Source organism: Salmo salar, chromosome ssa09 (genome assembly GCF_905237065.1).
Source record: "Salmo salar chromosome ssa09, Ssal_v3.1, whole genome shotgun sequence".
Taxonomy (NCBI): domain Eukaryota; kingdom Metazoa; phylum Chordata; class Actinopteri; order Salmoniformes; family Salmonidae; genus Salmo; species Salmo salar.
Window position 1 is genome coordinate 20,523,446 of NC_059450.1, and position 22,840 is coordinate 20,546,285.

Consider the following 22,840-nt stretch of genomic DNA (forward strand, 5'->3'; position numbering starts at 1 on the left):
AGGCTGTGGTGGGGTCAGTTGATCCTCAGTGGACACTAGTCTGCTGGACCTTGGGGTTTGGGGTTACCCCAGTATTGGGGACCAGTAGCTCTTAAGTGCCCAGACTCTATTAGTGCCCTAATCACGTTCTCTTTAAAGCACTCTCAGGGTGACCTTCAATATCCTGCTGACCACAGAAGGTCAAGGGTCGGGGTTCAGCCAGAGTACACATTTGCATGCAGGTGGAGGCTGAGGGGATGATTGGCAAGGATCAATGTTTCTGGAGCGTGCCTCCTATCTTGCTCGTTGAGAGACAATGAACCCAACAGACTGTTTTTATCGTCAGTATGAGTGACCTCGCTCTTTGTTCCTCCTCAGCATTTTTAATGCACGCTCTTTGTAATCAATGCACACGCAGGTCAGAGCACGTGTGACATATTCTTCTACGTCAGATGACCATAAAATGGAAAACAGGAGTCATTGGGTGTGAGAGGGGAAACAATTGAAAATCAAGCTAGACAAAGAAAAGGGGTTTCAAAACTAGAAATGTCTGCCCCTCATTAAACAATTATTTTTTTATTTGATTTGATTAGGTTTTCACTTTGTCTTAAATGACCACTTACAGTGAGCTAGGGCCATGTGGTTATGTAATGGAGATGGTCAGGGATGATGACATGGCCTGTGCCTGATCCCTATGTTCTAATTGAGTGACCCCTGGGTCATGTTTTCACTCCTTTACCCCTCCATGTAACCCTCATGGAGGTTTTGTAAGAGCTCTATCGATTTGTAATCCCTTATTATCAGGTCTTCTAAGAGCTGTTAGCTTGACAGCTCAATCAATTCTGGAAAACCAACTGGTCATCATGTAAAGATTCATCAGTGATCTAACCGAGCAATTGCTCTCTGTTTACTGTCCATGAGAATGTACACATTCATGTTGTACTGTATTCCTGTTGTACTAGCCCTTTTAGTGTCCTGTTTTGACTTTAGAACAGATGCATAAAGGTACTAAATACTAGAAAAAAACTCTCATATTTTAGTGTAGTGCGTTTATATTGCTTTTAGTAGGTACATTTAGCAGTGTTGTAAAGTACTGAAGTAGAAATACTTCAAAGTACTACTTAAGTCGTTTTTTGGGGGTATCTGTACTTTACTTGACTATTTATATTTTTGACAACTTTTACTTTTACTTCACTACATTCCTAAAGAAAGGAATGTACTTTTTACTCCATACATTTTTCCTGACACCCAAAAGTACTTGTTACATTTTGAATGCTTAGCAGGACAGGAAAATGGTCAAATTCATGCACTTATCAAGATAATACGTGGTCATCCCTACTGCTTCTCATCTGGAGGACTCACTAAACTGAAATGCATCGTTTGTAAATTATGTCTGAATATTGGAGTGGGCCTCTGGCTATACATACATTTTAAAAACAAGAAAATGGTGCCATCTGCTTTGCTTAATATAAGGAATTTGAAATGATTTATACTTTTACTTTTGATACTTAAGTATATTTAGAACCAAATGCTTTTAGACCTTTACTCAAGTAGTATTTTAATTATTTATTTAATTTTTTCTTACCCCTTTTTTGTGGTATCCAATTGGTAGTTACAGTCTTGTCTCATTGCTGCAAGTCCCGTACGGACTCGGGAGAGGCAAAGGTTGAGAGCCGTGCATCCTCCATAACACAACCCAACCAAGCCGCACTGCTTCTTGACACAATGCCCACTTAACCCGGAAGCCAGCCGTACCAATGTGTCGGAGGAAACACTGTACACTTGGCTACCGTGTCAGCGTGCACTGCACCTGGCTTATGCACTAGTCGCTAGTGCACAATGGGACAAGGACATCCCTGCCAGCCAAACCCTCCCCTAACCCAGACAACGCTGGGCCAATTGTGCATCACCCCATGGGTCACTCGGTCGTGGAAGGCTACAATAGAGCCTGGACTCGAACCCAGAATCTCCAGTGGCACAGCTAGCACTGTGATGCAGTGCCTTAGACCACTGCACCACTCAGGAGGCCTACATAAGTAGTATTTTACTGGGTAACTTTCACTTTTACTTGAGTAACTTTCTATTAAAGTATCTATACTTTTACTCAAGTATGACAATTGGGTACTTTTTTCACCACTGCATATTAGTAGAACATGAGTAGGTTATTGAGTACAGAAGTAGGTTATTGAGGACACATTATATTTTACAATAACAACATGGAAGTATCACATACGTCCAGGTTTTCAAACTGCTTATTTTATTTCCAAAGCCAATTGAAGTGTTTTGACTACAGAGGGTATTTTCAAAACAGTTTAGAACTATGGTGGGGATTTATGAGTCAACTCGACTGCATTTTGCACTTAGTAAATGGAGCCCAAATGGTTTTCATGTCATGCTTCGTTCTTTCCTGAGTCATCTGATAGTTATGCCTTATGATTGAAAATAGTGCAGAGGATTTCATACTCTGATATGAATATGCTGTTGGCCTCTGTTTTGAAGTGTGTAGGCCTATTGGTACGCAGAGGGGTCCAGTCACATAAGGTCTCATCAGACGCTGCTTCTGACTGAGTTTCCATTCGTCCAATTCTTCATACAGGCCTATACTTAAGCAATAAGGTCCAAGGGGGTGTGGTATATGGCCAATATAACACAGCTAAGGGCTGTTCTTATGCACAACGCATCGTGGAGTGCCTGGATACAGCCCTTAGCCGTGGTATATTGGCCATATACCACAAACCACCGAGGTACCTTATTGCTATTATAAACTGGTTACCAATGTAATTAGAGCAGTAAAAATAAATGTTTTGTCATACCAGTGGTACACGGTCTGATATATCACGGCTGTAAGCCAATCAGCATTCAGCACTCGAACCACCCAGTTTATAATTCCATTTATACTATCTTAACTGCCTTTGCCTTTCCTAGAAGAGAGCACATTTTTTACGGCTCTAACCTTTCACCCAGTTAGAGAGGGCTTTCTTGGAATCTGGACCAGAGTGCCACTGAAGGCGCTCAGCCCAAAATGTATATGTACTGCCAAGACCTCTCTCTGTTGGGTGTGCACGTGTTCTCACAAAATGATCAAACTCCACATGCAGGGAAAGGGAACCCCATCTGCCCCCTGTGTCTCACTCTCAACACACAGACAGCACTTCTCATGTGAGTGAGTGTAGTGACTCTCCCAGGAACAGAATGTACTGACTGACACTGCCGGCATGGTGTGTATTTGTATAGCACCCTGGTAGCCACTGACACCTCACAATGCTAGAGCATATGAAAAAGGGCAGGTCTGTTTTGGTAACAGTAATACTGTGCTCCAAATGTTAAAGCTACAGTCTGTGATCTGGGAATCTGGACAGTGGGCTTTTCAATTCTTGATATACACACTGATTCTTGGAGAATATACTGTAACTTATAAATCCCTCATGCGCTTACCCTATTATATTATTACTCTGTTGTTCCTCCATGCAGTTTGACTTTGTTGTGCCTTGTGGGTTTGATTGAATGAAGTCCAAAGGCACTCTAATGGACCTGTGAGCTTACTATTTCCTGGAATTATAGAAATAAAAAATACCTCACGTTTCTCTCCTTTCCTACAGAATAGTCTAGACCAGGGCTCTCCAAGCCTGTCCCTGGAGTGCCACCCTCCTGTAGGTTTTCAGTCTAACCCCAATTGTAACTAACCTGATTCAGCTTATCAATTTGCTAATTATTAGAATCAGGTGCACTACATCATGGTTGGAGCGAAAACCTACAGGTCGGTAGCTCTCCAAGAACAGGGTTGGAGAGCCCTGGTCTAGACCGTTGACAACTGCGTGTATATCTGCATATGGCCAAGTTATATAAAAGCGTGCTAGGGTAAAAGAGTTTATGAGCTTTGGCACATAACCAGGAAACATACTCTTGAGGAATTCATAAACCTTTAGGCATTGGGATGCCTTTATATATTGAAAATCAGGAGAGAAAAATAGATTATTTCTAACCCAACCCACTATCCCTTTAACAGCACATGATCTACATAGTTGGAATAGATTTTAAATAAGCAGCCTTTACCATTAGAATGAAACACGTGAGACACAATCACATACTCATACTGAATTGGAAAGAACCAGGGTGTCTTGGTAAGAATTCAAGTTCAATGCTATTTAGTTCAGTTGATTGAAAAACAAAAGCATAAAAAAATCCCTGTTCCTTCAACAACAAAGGCAAATAGACTTCATATAGAAATAGAAAGGCTACAGTATATACAATACATTGAGCAATGCAATAATCTTATTTCCACACAAGGTAAGTATTTGCATGACTCATCTATAACAAAACCCGTTTTTAAAGTCAGACCAGAAACAGGTAAAGGTTAAATATTCTGTTTTTTATTAATATTTTCTTCAATCAGCCAGCCTCTGTCTTCATAGTAAGAAGCCCTAGGAGTAACGTTACGGCAACGCACGTATGATTAACTTCTGCTTTGTAATCAAAGTATACATTAAAGCTGCAATATGTAGCTTTTTGGGTGACCCAACCAAATTCACATAGAAATGTGACTTATAGATCTGTCATTCTCATTGAAAGAAAGTCTAAGAAGCGGTAGATCTTTTCTATGTGCGCTATTTCTATGCTTCCCGATCTTAAGTTGAGTTTTTGCGTCTTGTACTTTAGGTTTGTACACCAGCTTCAAACAGCTGAAAATACAATATTTTTGGTTAATGAAAAGATATTTCACTGTGGCTTAGATGGTACAATGATTCTCTACACTATACTGTACATCGCTTGCTTTGTCACCTAAACTAAAATTAGACGAACTGAAAAATAGGGGTAGGATTGTAAAGAATCAAAGAACCATGAATGTAATAAGAAATCTTAGGTGCTGGCTTATTAAGTCCAGGAGCAATCACTACAGAATGTCCGGTCAGGACAAGGATGAGGCAGATGTTCAGCTTAAGGTGAGTTTATTTATATGTCAAAACTATGAAATAGCATATGGAATCATGTAGTAACCAAAAAAGTGTTAAACAAATAAAAATATATTTGAGATTTGAGATTCTTCAAAGTAGCCACCCTTTGCCTTGATGACAACTTTGCACACTCTTGGCATTCTCTCAACCAGCTTCTCTTGGAATGCTTTTCCAACATTCTTGAAGGAGTCCCCACATATACTGAGCATTTGTTGGCTGCTTTTCCTTCACTCTGCGGTTCAACTCATCCCAAACCATCTAAATTGGATTGAGGTCGGGTGATTGTGGAGGCTAGGTAATCTGATGCAGCACTCCATCACTCTCATTCTTGGTCAAATAGCCCATACAAAGCCTGAAGGTGTTTTGGGTCATTGTCCTGTTGAAAAACAAATGATAGTCCCACTAAGCGCAATCCAGATGGGATGGCGTATTGCTGCAGAATGCTGTGGTAGCCATGTTTATTAAGTGTGCCTTGAATTCTAAATAAATCACTGACAGTGTCACCAGCAAAGCACCCCCACACCATCACACCTCCTCCTCCATGCTTCACGGTGGGAATGGAGAGATCATCCGTTCACCCACACCGCGTTTCACAAAGACACAGAGGTTGGAAACAAAAATCTCCAATTTGGACTCCAGACCAAAGGACACATTTCCACCGGTCTAAAGTCCATTGCTCTTGTTTCTTGGCCCAAGCAAGTCTCTTCTTATTATTGGTGTCCTTTAGTAGTGGTTTCTTTGCAGCAATTTGAACATGAAGGCCTGATTCACACAGTCTCCTCTGAACAGTTAATGTTGAGATGTGTCTGTTACTTGAACTCTGTGAAGCATTTATTTGGGCTGCAATTTCTGAGGCTGGTAACTCTAATGAACTTATCCTCTGCAGCAGAGGTAACTCTGGGTCTTCCTTTCCTGTGGCAGTCCTCATGAGAGCCAGTTTCATCATAGCGCTTGTTGGTTTTTGTGTCTGCACTTGAAGAAACTTTAAAGACCTTGAAATTTTCCATATTGACTGATCTTCATGTCTTAAAGTAATGATGGACTATAATTTCTCTTTGCTTATATGAGCTGTTCTTGCCATAATATGGACTTGGTCTTTTACCAAATAGGACACTTCTTCTGTATACCACCCCTACCTTGTCATAACACAACTACTGGCTCAAACGCATTAAGAAGGAAAGAAATTCAACAAATTAACTTTTAAGAAGAAACACCAGTTCATTGAAATGCATTCCAGGTGACTACCTCATGAAGCTGGTTGATAGAATGCCAGTGTGTGCAAAGCTGTCATCAAGGCAAAGGGTGGCTGCTTTGAAGAATCTCAAATATAAAATATATTTTGATTTGTTTAACACTTTTTTGGTTACTACATGATTCCATATGTGCTATTTCATAATTTTGATGTCTTCAGTATTATTTTACAATGTAGAAAATAGTAAAAATACAGAAAAACCCTAGAATGAGGTGTGTCCAAACTTTTGACTGGTACTGTGTATTGAATAGAAAATAGCCTACCACCATAAATGAGCAATGGTAATAAATGGCTAATCGCTAACAGTCATGCTTCAGGAAACAGCAGAGGGAGCACCCCCCTATCCACATCGATGGGACCGCAGTGGAGAAGGTGGAAAGCTTCAAGTTCCTCGGTGTACACATCACTGACAAATTGAAATGGTTCACCCACACAGACAGTGTGGTGAAGAAGGCGCAACAGCGCCTCTTCAACCTCGGGAGGCTGAAGAAATTTGGCCTGGCACCTAAAACCCTTACACATCCTACAGATGCACATTTGAGAGCATCCTGTCGGGATGTATCACTGCCTGGTACGGCAACTGCACCGCCTGCAACCGCAGGGCTCTGCAGAGGATGGTGCGGTCTGCCCAACACATCACCGTGGGCAAACTACCTGCCCACCAGGACACCTTCAGCACCTGATGTCACAGAAAGGCCAAAAAGATCATCAAGGACAACAACCACCCGAGCCACTGCCTGTTCACCCCACTATCCTCCAGAAGGCGAGGTCAGTACAGGTACATCAAAGCTGGGACCGAGAGACTGAAAAACAGCTTCTATCTCAAGGCCATCAGACTGCTAAATAGCCATCACTAGCACATTAGAGGCTGCTGCCCTATATACATAGACTTGAATTCACTGGCCACTTTCATAATGGAACTCTAGTCACTTTAATAATGTTTTGCATTACTCATCTTAGATGTATATACTGTATTCTATGCTATTCTACTGTATCTTAGTCTATGGCACTCTGACATTGCTCGTCCAAATATTTATATATTCTTAATTCCTTTACTTTAGATTTGTGTGTATTGTGTGTAGTGTGAATTGTTAGATATTACTTGTTAGATATTACTGCACTGTTGGAGCTAGAAACACAAGCATTTCGCTACACCCACAGTAACATCTGCTAAACATGTGTTTGTAACAAAAAAAAGTGATTTGATTTAAAATGTCATGCATTCCAATGCAAAATGCTAACGGTAGTGCTAACGCTAGCGGGAGCACGAGCTAGCTCACAAGCTCAACACACAGTAAATTATAAACAAGAAGGCCACAATATCTCAAATCCTCCTACAGTGTCACATGCCGGTAAGAGCACATTATGAGGTTTCCATTGCCAAATAACACTTAAAATTTAAGAGATGCGCTCTATTTAAAATTATAAACTGGGTGGTTTGAGCCCTGAATGCTGATTGGTTGACAGCCGTGGTATATCAGACCGTATACCACGGGTCTGACAAAACATTTATTTTTACTGTTGTAATTACATTGGTAACCAGTTTATAATAGCAATAAGGCACCTCGTGGTTTGTGGTATATGGCCAATATAACACGACTAAGGGCTGTATCCAGGCCTTAAGAACAGCCCTTAGGCATGGTATATTGGCCATATACCACAACCACTCGGGCCTTATTGCTTAAATAACCACTGTTTCATGAGCTCCACAATTGAGCATGAGACAACAGATAGCCTACAGTAACACAAACTAATGAAAATGCTATTTTGTTATTTTATATAATGACTTTTTCATATTCTAATGTTACCCAGGACCTTCATTAACACAACCAAAATATGATTTATTCTTCTGATACCATATATGAAATAGATTTATTAGACAGTTTGAATGTTTACACACCTTGTAGAGAAGCATACTGAAACCTTGATTCGAATCTCATTGCCCTTTCAGTTTAAAAAAATGTCAATGTCATGAGCGTTCATTGACAATGGACAACAAAAACAGTGATCATGACATGTTGACCCTTTTTGTGAGGTGGAGTGACTCTCACTGTCTTCACATTGTCATTGTCTTCACGTTGTTCACATTAGCAAGTAACGTAGCGAGTGTCGTAAGGATCGAGTGTCGTATTGGTGGTCAGATGTGAGTATCCCTGGCCCTGGTAGTTCAGATGACCAGAGCCAGGGCGGCTGCCTCTATGGAGAAGAGATGGTCATCCTCTACCTCGGGACAGTACAGCCTCATGAACTCAGCCAGGCGAAGGAGGTACTCTATGTTGTGGCCCGTGTTGCCTCTGCAGATGGCAATCTGAGCAGCTATCTCTGTGGGAGTGGCAGGCCCGAGGTATATGGGGTTGTCAGAGGTGGCAATGTAGACCAGGGCGAGCAGAGACCCTTGGCACTTCTCTCTGGGAGTGAACTCCAACATCTTGGTGACGTAGCCCCCCAGCACAGCCTCTCTCACATTCAGGTACTGCAGAGACTCCTCCATCTGGGAGTCAGTGACCTCGTAGGCTACCCCCCAGGTGCAAGCCTGCAGCGAGAAGAAGAGGTGGATGTTAGACTGGGACAGGAGTTCAACTTCAAAGAGCAAGTCAATAGTCATCAAAGTTCTGTTTATCAACATGATGGACTATACCAGTGTCAATGTATTTTGCAACATACAGTACAGAACTTATTCGTGGTAGACAGGATCAAATCAAATGTGAGATGTAGGTGTGTTCTGGGTTGTTTTGAAATAAGGCCACTCACATCATGATCTTCCACCAAAGTTACCACTCTACCTGGCTGTGGACAGAGAGAGTAAATGAGGATAAATGCAGTCAGCATTTTTAACCATTTCATTTCCAGTTAGACTACACTGACATTTCCATATCCAAAATGTTTGACTTACAAATCAAACTTTTTAATTTGACTTTTCATTGGACTTCCCACTTTCTGAAGCTCCACAGTTTGATCTGAGATAAGATAATATTTTGACAATCTACAGCAGCAGCAAATACATGAATTGCATTTCTGAACGAAAAGACTTACCGTGTCTTTGTCTCCTCGATGAAAATTGTCCCCATGCCAGAAGCGTCGACTATATCCTTCGATATAACCGACTTTGCTCCTCTTGTATTTGAAGTCTGGTTTCCAGACTAAGGAGCCATATCCGAATATCCACAGGCTGGGTTTTTCTGATGTGGTAATGACCAGGAGCTTCATTATGGTTAGTTAGGGTTGAGGTAAGATGTAAGAGTAGATGTAAAGTGTTGCCTATATTCTTCTGTCAATAAATAACTGCTCTAAGATGTTACCGATGCAGCTCACATTTTTTTGTAGATGCATTCCGAAGCATGAGACTTTTCAAACCTATTCTCTATAAAAGCCTATCATCGCCTTTGACGTTTTTTCTTAGGAGTCTTGACTAGTCTTGCTGATGCGTGATAAACCTATTATAGCCTACCCAAAGGTGTCGATAACATGTGAAAGAAGTGATGCATAGACCTAGCATCTCTCACTGTGCAACTTCTATTAGTAGGCCCACAATACGTTTTGGTGTGTCAGACAATGTAAAGTACTAGCCTACTGCTACATTATTTTGGTTTACTGACACGTGTATTTGTTGTGTCCGGACGTCAGACCAAGTCGTTTCTGACCAATGATATCATATAATAGAGTACAAACCGACCAATCCGAATCCTTTTCGGGAGCAAAATATTTTCAGGAATCCAACTTTCGGATTAACTTTACAACGTTGCGACATTGTATCTCACGATTGAACAGACTCTGACTACCACAACCACCACTTGAAGTAATATACAATATGAGGGATCTGTACTGTCTGAACATAGGCCAACTTTGATTTTGAGCATCAACTGTTCTGATAAGAACGGGGATTTATTAAGTGTGTCATTTAGTCTTCACTTGAGGTGCCACTTGAAGTCATGTACAATGTACTGTAAATGCAATCTTGAAGGTATTTGATTTACTGAAAATGGTGTCTAATAATCATGGGTCACATAAAATAAACCGAAAAATAGATTCATTCATTCCTTCATTCATTCCTTCTTCCATCCATTCATTGTATGTCAGAAGATATTGTATGTAACACATGATCAGAAACGGCAAGTTATTTTTGCCCCATTCACAGGATGTTGAAACCTTATGTTCGCTGGTTAGACGTAGATTGACAGTTACACTGGCTGTCCAATGTCCAAACTTGTGAGTTGAATTAAGTATATCCTTTAAAAATGCTTTGCTTGAGATCTTGCAATTCCTCCATGGACGTTGTTAGTGATACTAGTATGTGCGAAAAATTAGTGTTTATTCACTTTGAAGTAGTGTTGGTATATCCCTTTTTTTTGCCTTGTTGCTCTGCACAGTTCAGGAAAGTAAGGAAAGCAGCAATCCTGTCTATTTTTAATCCTGTGTGAAAATGGATCTCCCTTTATAGCTGCAGCAGCAGCTAACGAAATTAGATATAAATAGAAGCATTCGTTTTCAGAGTAAGATCCAAGCATTGTATTTTTTTAAGTAATATTTTTATTCATTTTTTTTCTTACTCCATATACAAACGTATACATACGAGCAACAATTTACAGACGCACACACAATGACAACATCTCATCTGCCCAGGCCCGCATGCTCACACCCCCATCTTCAGTGCCTGCATTATCGTTTTCCACTTGGCCTTCATTTTTTATCAATTTGTTTTTCTCGGTCTTTATTTTTTTATGTGACCTTTATTGCATTTTATTATTTAACCTTTATTTAACTAGGCCGCCCATGCTATTTCAATATTTCAATAATAAATCATTAGATTTTTCCATTGTGTTAATGATGGCGGATTGATTGATTTCCACGTTTTTAGTGTACTTTTTTTCAAGATGAGAAGAGACTCGATCGGCTGGACGATTATCTCACTACAACACCATATGCCTTGAAATATGCAGACAGACGGATTAAAAGTACATTTACATTGTTATACTTCTGACAGCCAATTTTATTGCTCCGCCCACAAATTACGGGCTTTATAGTGCCCCCAAGTGGACTTTATTGGGTTGTCATAAAGATCCAAGTGTCGTAAAGCCCATTAAATGTCTGTTCTCTTCGTAGGTGCCTCTAGCACCCTATACATTTGTATCATACATGGTCAATGAATGACTCTTACTCTTAAGCAGGCGATTTACCTTCAGCCTCATTGGCCTCTGGCTAGGACAATTATGTTTTGGTCCTATGACGACACAGTCTGATAATGGTATTCCATATACTATATTTGATATCATCACAAAATCATAAAATATAGAATACTCCCTTCCCATGCTTTGCAGATGCCATTATTATTTTACAAAATTGTTTGTTATAACATTGTGATTCTTAAAGTCTCTAGTTATCCAATTGTCATTGTAAGTATTTAAAGACATTTTGGAAGTAACTTTAAATGTTTTAAGTGTGTGAAAAATGTCTCATTTTGAATTTCCTTCCATGTATGGTGTACTGCCCCCAAGTGTTAATTAAGAACATTACAAAAAGAAAAGAAACTGGCTTGTATTTTTTTACACACTTGAATGTTTCATTTAGATTTCATTCTCATTGTTTGAGCTTTGTAAAGCAGTCATTCACTATGTTTGTTCTTTATAGGCCTTCTAAGATTTTTTTGATGAATAAATACATTTTACAGTCAAGCATCGGATACTTGTGAAATACATAGAGCAATTGATCATGATGTTTGTAACCGTGAAGACTTTTCATAACAGATGCATGAGAAAAGTTGTTTGCCGTTGTCCTGTGCATTATAATCCGACGGGAAGCAGGAAATGATGTCACTTGGCCACGAACAGGATGCTTTTATTATAACACAATGAAAATACATGACTATGTGGTAGATGTCTGAAAAGGTTGTAAAATGGGACAGAATATGTGGAAAAGACAAACGTGTGGGTGTTAGTTGTTGTGACAAAATAATTAATCAAACTAATAAATATAATACTAGAAATGGATAATCAGGTGTTTTTCCAGCGGAGATATGTTATAGTCATTTAATTTGTGTGTGTGTGTGTGTGTGTGTAAAGGAAAGCATGTGATAGCCTACATGTCGTTGTTGGGAGATCAGGACTGGCCAAGGTGTTGTGTTGACTTTAACACCCCTTCAAGTCTGCTGGTAATTTGCCACTAGACTCTTGGGGTCTTCTTTTCTGTATTCATGCTTACAGTAGTTAGAGAGGAGGCATATGCTGATTTTCCCAGTGGTGTAGGGTCACACCCTAAAGCATCTGCCTGGTTTGTTAAGTAGCCTCTTTTCTAGATTGTGCCCCCTCCTTGTCTCAGTATTTTAGCTTATGGGGCAGACATCCAAGGAAACAGCTTGACATTTGAAGCCAGTTGAAAGCGACACGAATGCTTAACGACAAGGGGCATAGCGAGATTGGTGTTCTTTTTGAGGAAAAAACCCCCACTTGCATACAAATACTGACCAATTTGTGTACCGTACTTTAACATTACATGTTTTAATATATAACTTTGTCCATATTTCACACATTGCTGTCACATACAAAACTGTCCACTGAATGATTGCGAGCACATTGATTTAACATCACATTGACACACATGCCTCTCACCTCTGTGATTATTATAACTGCTACAAGGTCATACATCATCTAGACAATGAAGCCATTTCCACAACAGGTGGTGGATTTCAACTGAAGGTTCTTGATCATTCCAATATCTAGGCAAATTTATAGCTTTATAGTTGACCAATTATACTCAACATGAAACCAACAAACAACAGTGTACCAGATATTTTTTCATTGTTTTAAAAAACAACAATCACAACATTAAAAAATGTATTCAACTTTTTGGGCATCAAATAAAAAAACAGTTGTACAGAGACTTCTACATTTATAAATATACATTATATACAAAATAATCTTATAAAACATAGAAAGACCAGTGCTTCGAAATATTTAAATAACTAGTGAAATACTAATCTTAAAAATAACATTATTGGTTCAGTGAAGTCAATTCTAATTAAAGGCGTCCTTGGTATGATAGTCACTTTTGTTTTTCTTTGTCTTCATTTCTGGGCAATGTTGCATAATAACAAGTCAATATTTCTTCTTGAACACCCCTGGCACTGCATCGTGTATTGCATCAGTTGTTTTCTCTTAAGTATTTTCCCTTCATTTTTGTTGTGCACTGGATCCAAGAAGAAGCTGGGCACCAATTTAGCTCTTTAACCCACACTTAAGGCTCTATGATTCGTGATGCATACATGATTTATCAAAGTTTTTAATTAAAAAAAACCCCAATTCATTTACAAAATTGACATAGGCCTGGGTCTCAAATATTCTCATAAAATGAACCGTTTCCAGACGTTTTTATTCTCTCCTTGAAGGTTTATTAAACAAAGTCTGCCTTATTATATAGCACTTCACCAGGGTAGAGAAATGGAAGTAGCTGGCTCCTTCCATAGGCTTGTTGGGCAGTAAGTTGATTGGTTGGTTGCTGATTATCACAATAAGGTGGAGTATCTCCAGACAGAGCCCTCTCATCCTGCTGATGGGCATGCTGGCATTAACACAGGCCTGTTTCCCTTGGATATAGTGGGACGTTCTGTCAAGGGGCTGAATCTGTCAGTACACACTGCGGGTGAAATGTCCAAAAGCCCACATTATTTCTCTATTACAGTGTGTTCAGTCCTTACATTTTATTGCATTCATAGAGCACACAGGATCGGTCCAGTTATCAAGTTTTCAAGAGCAGCACTTTGCGGTTAAATAAACCCCATCTATTTCTACACCTGTAAACAGTCCAGAAGATATCCATTCTTCAGAATGTCTGATACCATCCATGTATTATACCTAGGAGAAGAAAAAAAGGAAACCAGTTTAATCACTGGAGCAATGTAATGGAAACCTTGATCAACTTTTGCATTGCTGATTGATAACTGTTAATGACATGGTGTCAAGAGTTGCAGGAACATGTTCAGAGGAAATGTGAAAATAAAAGCTTACCTCAGTTGCTATGACGCATTCATTCTTCTCCTCTGCTATCACAAACACAGACTGGTACATTGAATCTCTTGGAGAACATATCGTTGATATCCTACACTCCGGCCTTTCGCTGTAAATGAAAAGTAAAACATGTCAACACTCAACCACTATCATTTATCAAACACTGGAGGACAGGAAGTAGGTCCAAATATCTCCAGGTTGTCATCTGCAAGCAGCATTTCAACCCACGGGGCACACACTGGTTTGAATCAATGTTGTTTCCATGTCATTTCAGTACCAACGTGGAATAGACATTGAATTGTCGTCTGTCCCCAATGGGAACTTACCTGTACTTTGTAGTCAATGGCATTTTCTCCTCTATCATCTTTTTACAGTTGTCATCTTTATCCTCTTCTGATGGTTCATCCTTGTACTCCTTGGAGGTTTTGTAGTCCAAGTGGTAGTTGATGTGTTTATGGTTTTGGGAGTTCTCCCTGAGACAATCCACTTCCAGGTCCAGGTCCAGCTTTTTGTTGATGTTCTTCAGCTGCAGGTCAGATATGAGGTTCTCCTTCTGGACGTCTGATAGGTTGTTCATGGACTCTGAGTCCTTCTTCCTTTTCCTCTGCTGCTGGATGTGGCGCAGGACCATGGCCGCCATGCAGATCAGCACCAGGAGCACCACCATGCCCACACCCAGACAGATGGCTGCCCAGTGGAGCCTGTCTAGGGGCTCTCTGACACGGCTGGGGCTGGGGCTGGGGGGGATGAGTAAAGGCACATCGTAGTACTGGCACTGGGGGCCGCTGAAGTGGGCTGGGCAGGTGCAGGCAGCAGGCTGGCCTTTGGCCCCGTCGGTACAGGTCCCACCGTTCAGGCAGGGTTTGGGGGCACAGCGGTCAGTGGGCTTGTCACAGTTGCGGCCGGTGTAGCCCAGGGGGCAGATACAGGTGTAGTCGTTGATGCGGTCCATGCAGGTGGCTCCGTTGGCGCAGGGGTTCATGGAACACTCGTTGATGTTGATCTCGCAGCGTGGGCCAGTAAAGCCTGAGCGGCAGCTGCACCAGCGTGTGGTGCCGTGAATAACACAACGTCCACCTGAATAGAGCAGACCAGTGTTATCAGCGCACATCACAATCACTTTAAGTTAGCTCTAATGCAGATGTCTCTAGAGAGAACATTCCAAATGGATCTGTTTGAGTAAGTGCTTTTAACTGACAGTGTACAAAATAAATCAGACAGTTCTTGTTATTGAGATGTAGAAAGAGTGGAAACGATCACATACCGTTTGTACAGGGCAGGGAGGTGCATTTGTCCACTTTCTTCTCACAATTGAGTCCAGTGAAGCCCCCTGGGCACTCGCACATGTAGCTCCGCCCTTTGTCCCTTTCTCTGCAATTCCCATGGAAGCAGGGTGAATCGGCACAAGTCAGCATTCTGTGCTCGCAGTGCGTCCCCTCGTACCCCTGCGTGCATGCACACCTATAGCCGTTCTCAAGGTCCTGTGGGCCACAGAGAGTCAGAGGTTATCACAGCCCACTGTCATAGGAAACAATTCCAGCAAAGATCACTGTACTGTAGGTTTGTTGCTGTGCTTCTCATTTCGATGCCTTTGCGACTCCACATTATTATCTCATCATGCCTCCTTTGCCCCAGTTTGAATGACATTCATTAACAGGAGAGAGAGTCTGAACTGGGTCAACGATCTGGCTGTTGCTCTGTCTGTTGCATTTTTCTATACTGGCCCAGAGACATGGATAGAGGAAAAACAAAAACAGGAAAGCCTGTGTGTGCTGTGTGTTGTGGGAAATGGATAGGCTTTCCGGGCTTACCAAGCATAGGCCTCCATTCCGACAGGGCTGGCTGTCGCACTCCCTGACCTCGCTGTCACACGTGTCCCCTGTGAAGCCCGGCTGGCAGGTACAGGTGTAGCTCCCCTGGCCCGTGTTCATACAGGTGGCCCCGTTATGACACGGCTTGTGATGGGTACAATAGTTCAGATCTGTGAACAAATGCAGTGATGGAAAAAGTACCCAATTGTCATACTTGAGTAAAAGTAAAGATACCTTAATAAAAAATGACTGAAGTAAAAGTGAAAGTCACCCAGCAAAATACTACTTGGTTTTAAACATACTTAAGTATCACAAGTAAATGGAATTGCTAAAATGTGCTTACGTATCAAAAGTAAACGTAAAAGTATAAACCATTTCAAATTCCTTATATTAAGCAAACCAGAGAGCACATTCAAAAAAATAATGTATTGGCGGATAGCCAGGGGTACACTGCAACACTCAGACATAATTTACAAACGATGCATTTGTGTTTAGTGAGTCCGCCAGATCAGAGGCAGTAGGGATGACCAGGGATGTTCTCTTGATAAGTGTATGAAATTGACCATTTTCCTGTCCTGCTAAGCATTCAAAATGTAACAAGTACTTTTGGGTGTCAGGGAAAATGTATGGATGAAAAAATACAATATTTTCTTTAGGAATGTAGTGAAGTAAAAGTAAAACGTTGTCAAAAATATAAATATTAAAGTAAAGTACAGATACCCCAAAGAACTACTTAAGTAGTACTTTAAAGTATTTTTACTTAAGTACTTTACACCACTGGACAAATGTTTATATGAAAAACAGTTACTCCCCGCCACTCTTCTCCTTTCATAATCAGAACGCCTGATGACTCTTGTTCTTGCAATATCATAGGAACATGGCATATTTCTACTGTCATATAGGATGTCCTGTGTTTTCTGCTGTACTTCTGTATTGTTTCACAGCAGGACCCAGAGGAGCCTGAGACACTGACCTTGGTCACAGAGGAGGCCTCCCCAGCCCTCTTTGCAGGTGCACTGCCAGGGCTGCTGACAGGTACCGTGTTTACAGGACGGATGTCTCTTACACTCATCACAGAAGGTTCCCTGCCAGCCCTCTCTGCATCTGTCACAGAAAAAACACAACACTTTTAGCACTGTGTGCATACACACATGCAGGCATATACACATGCAGGCAAGCATGCATGTAAACACACACACTAAAATGACTATTGTATACTTACACACAGTCTCCTGGCCTTGAGCAATTTCCATTATTTTTGCTGCACCCTTTGAGGCATATTGCTGCATATAAAATTGAGACAAAACATGAACTTCGTTTTTTGTCAACTCATTCAACAATACATCATAAACTTCTGGTTTGGATTAGGAATCACATTTCCACTGTTGTAGCATCAAACCTGTTACCTGTCTATTTATAAAGAAACATTCATTTGCTGCTTCTGTGTTGTGTTGTATGTGACATTGATTTTGCATGGTTACAAGACTAGTGTTTAACGGCTGGTTAAGCCTGAGCAGATGCTTGCTCTCAAAAGAGGACAGCTGCCCCATTGTTGTCCGTAGGCTGTTAGAACCCTGTTTGCAGCTGCTGCCCTCCCGCTCAACAAAATAGACCTCAATTTAGTGGCGCGTGGCAGATAATAATGCTGCGATTAACTCGGCGCGTGCTGCTTTTCCACAACGCTACCCAGGATTATTCTACCCACGTGGCCAAAATTGTAAAATATCTAGGGATGGAGGGGTTGGGTTGGGAGGGAGCTACAGTTTTTAGTCGCTCATCCTTGTCACTCCAAAATACAAATATGATCCAAGCCGTTCTACAGCAGCAGCATCTTCACACGATAGAACCCATTTTGCAAATAGGCCTAATTTGAGAAATATCATTTTACTACATAATGTGAAAAAGCTTCAGAAACCCAGAACATATCACTCTTGATTGCTTACATTCTTCGCAGTATTGTCCCTTCCAGCCCGGTAGACATGATATTTGCCCTTCAGGGTTGCAGGTGTAGTGGCCAAAACGGTCGTCTCTTGGAGCACATATTTTGGAACAACTGTCCCCGTAGTAATTTTCAATGCAGATGAACCGGTATGAGTACCTTAACTCCGTCTGCCCCCCACTCTGCACATCCTGGGACCACTCATCCCCTACTTCCAACTTTCTTTGGATGGAAAAATAACTAATCAATGAGGCAGGGTTGTTTGTATCTGCGGGGATAGAGAACAAAACAAATCCGTCAAGATAGTGTGGACTAACATTCTTTTTTCATTGCCTTATCAAATAGGTGTCATTGCATGCATACAGTCTATGCTTGTTAAAAAGGTCAAAACAAACAATGCACATTGTTGTCTTGGATTATTTATCTCTATAGGATATACAGAAAGTAAATTTAATGCAAGTTTTCAGTTTATGATATACACTACATGACCAAAAGTATGTGGACACATGCTCCTCAAACATCTCATTCCAAAATCATGGGCCTTGAAGTTGGTCCCCTCTTTGCTGCTATAACAACCTCCACTCTTCTGGGAAGGCTTTCCACTAGATGTTGGAACATTGCTGCGGGGACTTGCTTCCATTAAGCCACGAGCATTACTGAGGTCGAGCACTGATGTTTGGCAATTAGGCCTGGCTCGCAGTCAGCGTTCCAATTTATCCCAAAGGTGCTAGATGGGGTTGAGGTCATAGCTCTGGGCAGGCCAGTCAAGTTCTTCCACACCGATCTCAACAAACCATTTCTGTATGGACCTCGCTTTGTGCACGGGGGCATTGTCATGCTGGAACAGGAAAGGGCCTTCCCCAAACTGTTGCCACAGAGCTGGAAGCACAGAATCGTCTAGAATGTCATTGTATGCTGTAGCGTTAAAATTTCCCTTCACTGGAACTAAGGGGCCTAGCCCGAACCATGAAAAACAGCCCCAGACCATTATTCCTCCTCCATCAGACTTTACAGTTGGCATTATGCATTGGTGCAGGTAGCGTTCTAATGGCATGCACCGAACCCAGATTCGTCCGTTGGACTGCCAGGTGGTGAAGCATGATTCATCACTCCAGAGAACAGGTTTCCACTGCTCCAGAGACCAATGGCAGCGAACTTTACACCACTACAGCCGACGCTTGGCATTGCGCATGGTGATCTTAGGCTTGTGTGTGGCTGCTCGGCAATGGAAACCCATTCCATGAAGCTCCTGACGAACAGTTCTTGTACTGACGTTGCTTCCAGAGGCAGTTTGGGACTCGGTAGTGAGTGTTGCAACCGAGGACAGGCGGTCCCGTTCTGTGAGCTTGCGTGACCTACCATTCCGCAGCTGAGCCATTGTTGCTTCTCGATGTTTCCACTTCACAATAACAGCACTTGCAGTTGACTGGGGCAACTCTAGCAGGGCAGAAATCTGACGAACTGACTTGTTGGAAAGGTGGCATCCCATGACGGTGTCATGTTGAAGGTCACTGAGCTCTTCAGTAAGGCCATTTCTATGCCAATGTTTGTCTATGGAGACTGCATGGCTGTGTGCTTGATTGTATACACCTGTCAGCAACGGGTATGGCTGAAATAGCCGAATCCACTAATTTGAAGGGGTGTCCACATACTTTTGTATATATGGTTCATCAAGGCCTGTGCGCTATTCTTTCAAATAGTTTAAGTGTACTGTGATTGAAATGTCCTATTCCTTTTTGTCAGCAAAACATTTTCAACCCATTATTCTCCTTCCAAAGGGAGCAAAAAGGTGTAAAATACAGGAAAGGCCGTCAGAGGCTTTTGGCAAGGTTTAGATATCCTCACTTAAGACTTGCACACTTTCCCACGCTTAAAATAAACCAAAGGAAGTGCGATTGTGTTGAAGACAGAGCATAAAAGAAGTGCTCTGTTGCACGTAACTCATCCTGACACATGGACATCAACACGTTCACATTTCCAAGTTTTATGTAACTGCAAAATGTCTGTATAAATTGCATGTATTTATACTACTTAATTATATAATTCTAGTGCGTAGGGCAGGGGTAGGCAACTAGATCCAGCCGTGGGGCAATTTTTGTCGGTCTCAGTCCAAAAAGAGATTGTATTTGATAATAACAATCATTTTATACCTTGATTACATTGAGACACTATCACATATTTCTTTTTTTAATTTGTGGGAATACTTGGGAACATATTTCCTAAATTAAACTAATTCTAGCTGAATTGCTGGTGATTTTACAGTATTTTTTTAACCAAAAACTAAAATACTAGTCCTATTTTTTTTTTACAAAAACTTTGGGGAGCAAAACAAATTGATTAGCGGGCTGGTTTTGGCACGCAGGTCGCCTGTTGTCGACCCACGGCATAGGGAGCATTTTTCAAACATCTGTAACAGTGCAACCTAGCGGTGGTCATGTATGGTGCGCACTACTCACCTTCAGGTAGATCCGCTGAAGGAGAATACCATGCTTCAATGATTAGAGAAAACGAACCCTAGAAGGACATGTGGAAAAAAAATAAGGGTCTACCATTTAAACTATTTAATTTGTACAGATGCACATATTTTTGTTACTTAAAAAAAAATATATATATTGAACGATATGTGTAGACTAGGCTAATAACATGTTATGAAATCTAATACACTCTTATTTCATAATATATACATCCATATAGGCTAGTGCAGTCCTTGGATGTATGCTTATGGACGCTCTTCACCACCTGCTCTTCACCACCTATCTCATTGCAAACACCGTTGTTCCATGCATCAATAGGCAGATACAGTATATTCTCAACCACTTCAATTATAGGCAGTGCATAACGTCTTACCGGCCATGCAAAGTGGGTGAGTGGCAGGCGAATAGGTTTAGTGAACGTGCCGTCCTCCATGACGCTGAACGAGTTGTTGCCTAGTACAGGTGTAACGACACTGCCGAAGTAGCAGTCACCTGGTGACACTATCGTCTGGTAGTTCTTCAAGCAAACTCGGAAAAAAGTTCTACAGGCTGGACTGCAAGCTATGCCGTTTGCCAGCAAACTTCTATTATTCTGAAATTGATGAAGATCAAGCTCGAATACACCAGATCCCAGAACCTAAAGGAGGATAATCAATTAATGCATATAAAACAATATTGCTTTGCAAACATTTACATTATTAATTATTCTAGGCGTATTAAATGCCATTTTATTGTGCATTACAACACTATTGCTGTGTCAACATTCAGGCATGAAGGATTCCAAAAATAGTTTAACTGTAAAATTACCTGCGTAAAAATCGTTATAACAATTGCGATGATAAAGGTAAACCAAGTTGCCATTCTTTTCCACAGATCGGTTCGTAGCCTTTGAAAAATAACCTGTTCTCATCAGAGAGCTGCTATTCCAAGCAGTGATGGGATGATGAGGAAATATGAAATTAGGGAAAGGGAAATAAATCCTTCTTCAAAACCCTTTAGGACTAAACCCAGCTCCGCAATCCAATACGCGCAGAAGTTGAGAATCCTTTTTATCCAGACAGTGAGATGCAGGTTAAACGCATAACTGTAACGTCAATATCCACAGTTTAGTCATCCTTCTGTCTTTACCATGACCTTCCATCATGATCCTGCTGAAAAAGTGCTTTCTCTTGGCGTGTTGATGCAACTCTTGCGCTTTGCTTATACAGAAACACGGTTCTGGTGGCGCCAATATTGTTGTGAAAATGTGGCAGTACATCAGTCACAAAGCAGACTGTTTCTTAATGAAGGGTGTTTGATGTCTCGCTTACATTATATACTTGTGTACTTATTATGAATACTGTTAATCAATAAACACCGCCCCTTTCCATCCGAGCCTATTGCAACGAACCCGCATGTCACATTTTGCAACATCATATCATAGGAAAACGTCATCATGACAAGTTTTTCCCAAATATATTTCAATTGGTCATGCTCCCAGCAGGCATTGCGGTGCCAATGGGAAAAGATGAGCATCTACTAATTGACACTTATTTCAATACATGGCATTCAATGGGAAAATCTGTGTCACATGGTTGATGCTTTTGTCAATACATTGAGGTCAATGGGAAAAGATGAGTGTCAACCAATGAACGCTTATGTCAATACATTTCAAGTCAATTGGAAAAGATGAGCATTAACAAATTGATGCTTATGTCAATACATTGCATTCAATTTGAAAATACAAGTGTCACATGGTTGACGCTTTTGTCAATACATTGCACTCAATGGGAAAACCGTTTTTACATTTATAAAGGTACAGACTCAGAGCTTCAAAATTGTATATCATACACTGCAGTTGGGGGAAACATGGGGGAATTATGTTTCTTTGAAATTTGATAAACTTGTTATCCCACTTTGGAGAAAAGTAGGATAAAATGCCCTTGAATGATTTTCACACTTTCTAGAGAGCTCTTCTTTGTTTACACCCCTATTCATTATTGTTCACAACGTCTTATGCCTCAGCCACACCAACCTCTTTAAGAATTTGCATGTGGACTACCGTTCAAAAGTTTTGGGTCACTTTGAAATGTCTTTGTTTTTGGAAGAAAAGCAATTTTTTGTGCGTTAAAATAACATCAAATTGATCAGAAATACAGTGTAGACATTGTTAATGTTGTAAATGACCATTATAGCTGGAAACTGATGATTTTTAATGGAATATCTACATAGGCGTACAGAGGCACATTATCAGCAACCATCACTCCTGTGTTCCAATGGCACACTGTGTTAGCTAATCCAAGTTTATCATTTTAAAAGGCGAATTGATCATTAGAAAACCCTTTAACAATTATGTTAGCACAGCTGAAAACTGTTGTTCTGATTAAAGAAGCAATAAAACTGGCCTTTTTTAGACTAGTTGAGTATCTGGAGCATCAGCATATGTGGGTTCGATTA

General features: G+C 40.9%; 2 protein-coding genes across 2 annotated transcripts; both read right to left on the bottom strand.

The window, feature by feature from the left end:
• Window positions 1–8,036: 8,036 nt before the first annotated feature.
• Window positions 8,037–9,814, bottom strand: LOC106611099 (glutathione-specific gamma-glutamylcyclotransferase 1). The gene is made up of 3 exons (XM_014210967.2): window positions 9,217–9,814; window positions 8,935–8,970; window positions 8,037–8,716 (listed from the first exon to the last, which is right to left on the bottom strand). Exons 1-3 carry the CDS (start codon window positions 9,388–9,390, stop codon window positions 8,351–8,353), a joined length of 576 nt encoding a protein of 191 aa, XP_014066442.1. The 5' UTR covers window positions 9,391–9,814; the 3' UTR covers window positions 8,037–8,350.
• A 2,844-nt stretch (window positions 9,815–12,658) lies between these two features.
• Window positions 12,659–21,829, bottom strand: LOC106611070 (delta-like protein 4). Its single transcript, XM_014210929.2, has 11 exons — window positions 21,212–21,829; window positions 20,778–21,041; window positions 20,387–20,444; window positions 17,935–18,198; window positions 17,214–17,274; window positions 16,965–17,095; window positions 15,992–16,161; window positions 15,445–15,661; window positions 14,507–15,257; window positions 14,181–14,289; window positions 12,659–14,027 (listed from the first exon to the last, which is right to left on the bottom strand). The coding sequence occupies exons 1-11, from the start codon at window positions 21,263–21,265 to the stop codon at window positions 14,022–14,024; spliced, it is 2,085 nt and encodes a 694-aa protein (XP_014066404.1). The 5' UTR covers window positions 21,266–21,829; the 3' UTR covers window positions 12,659–14,021.
• Between the last annotated feature and the right edge of the window lie 1,011 nt (window positions 21,830–22,840).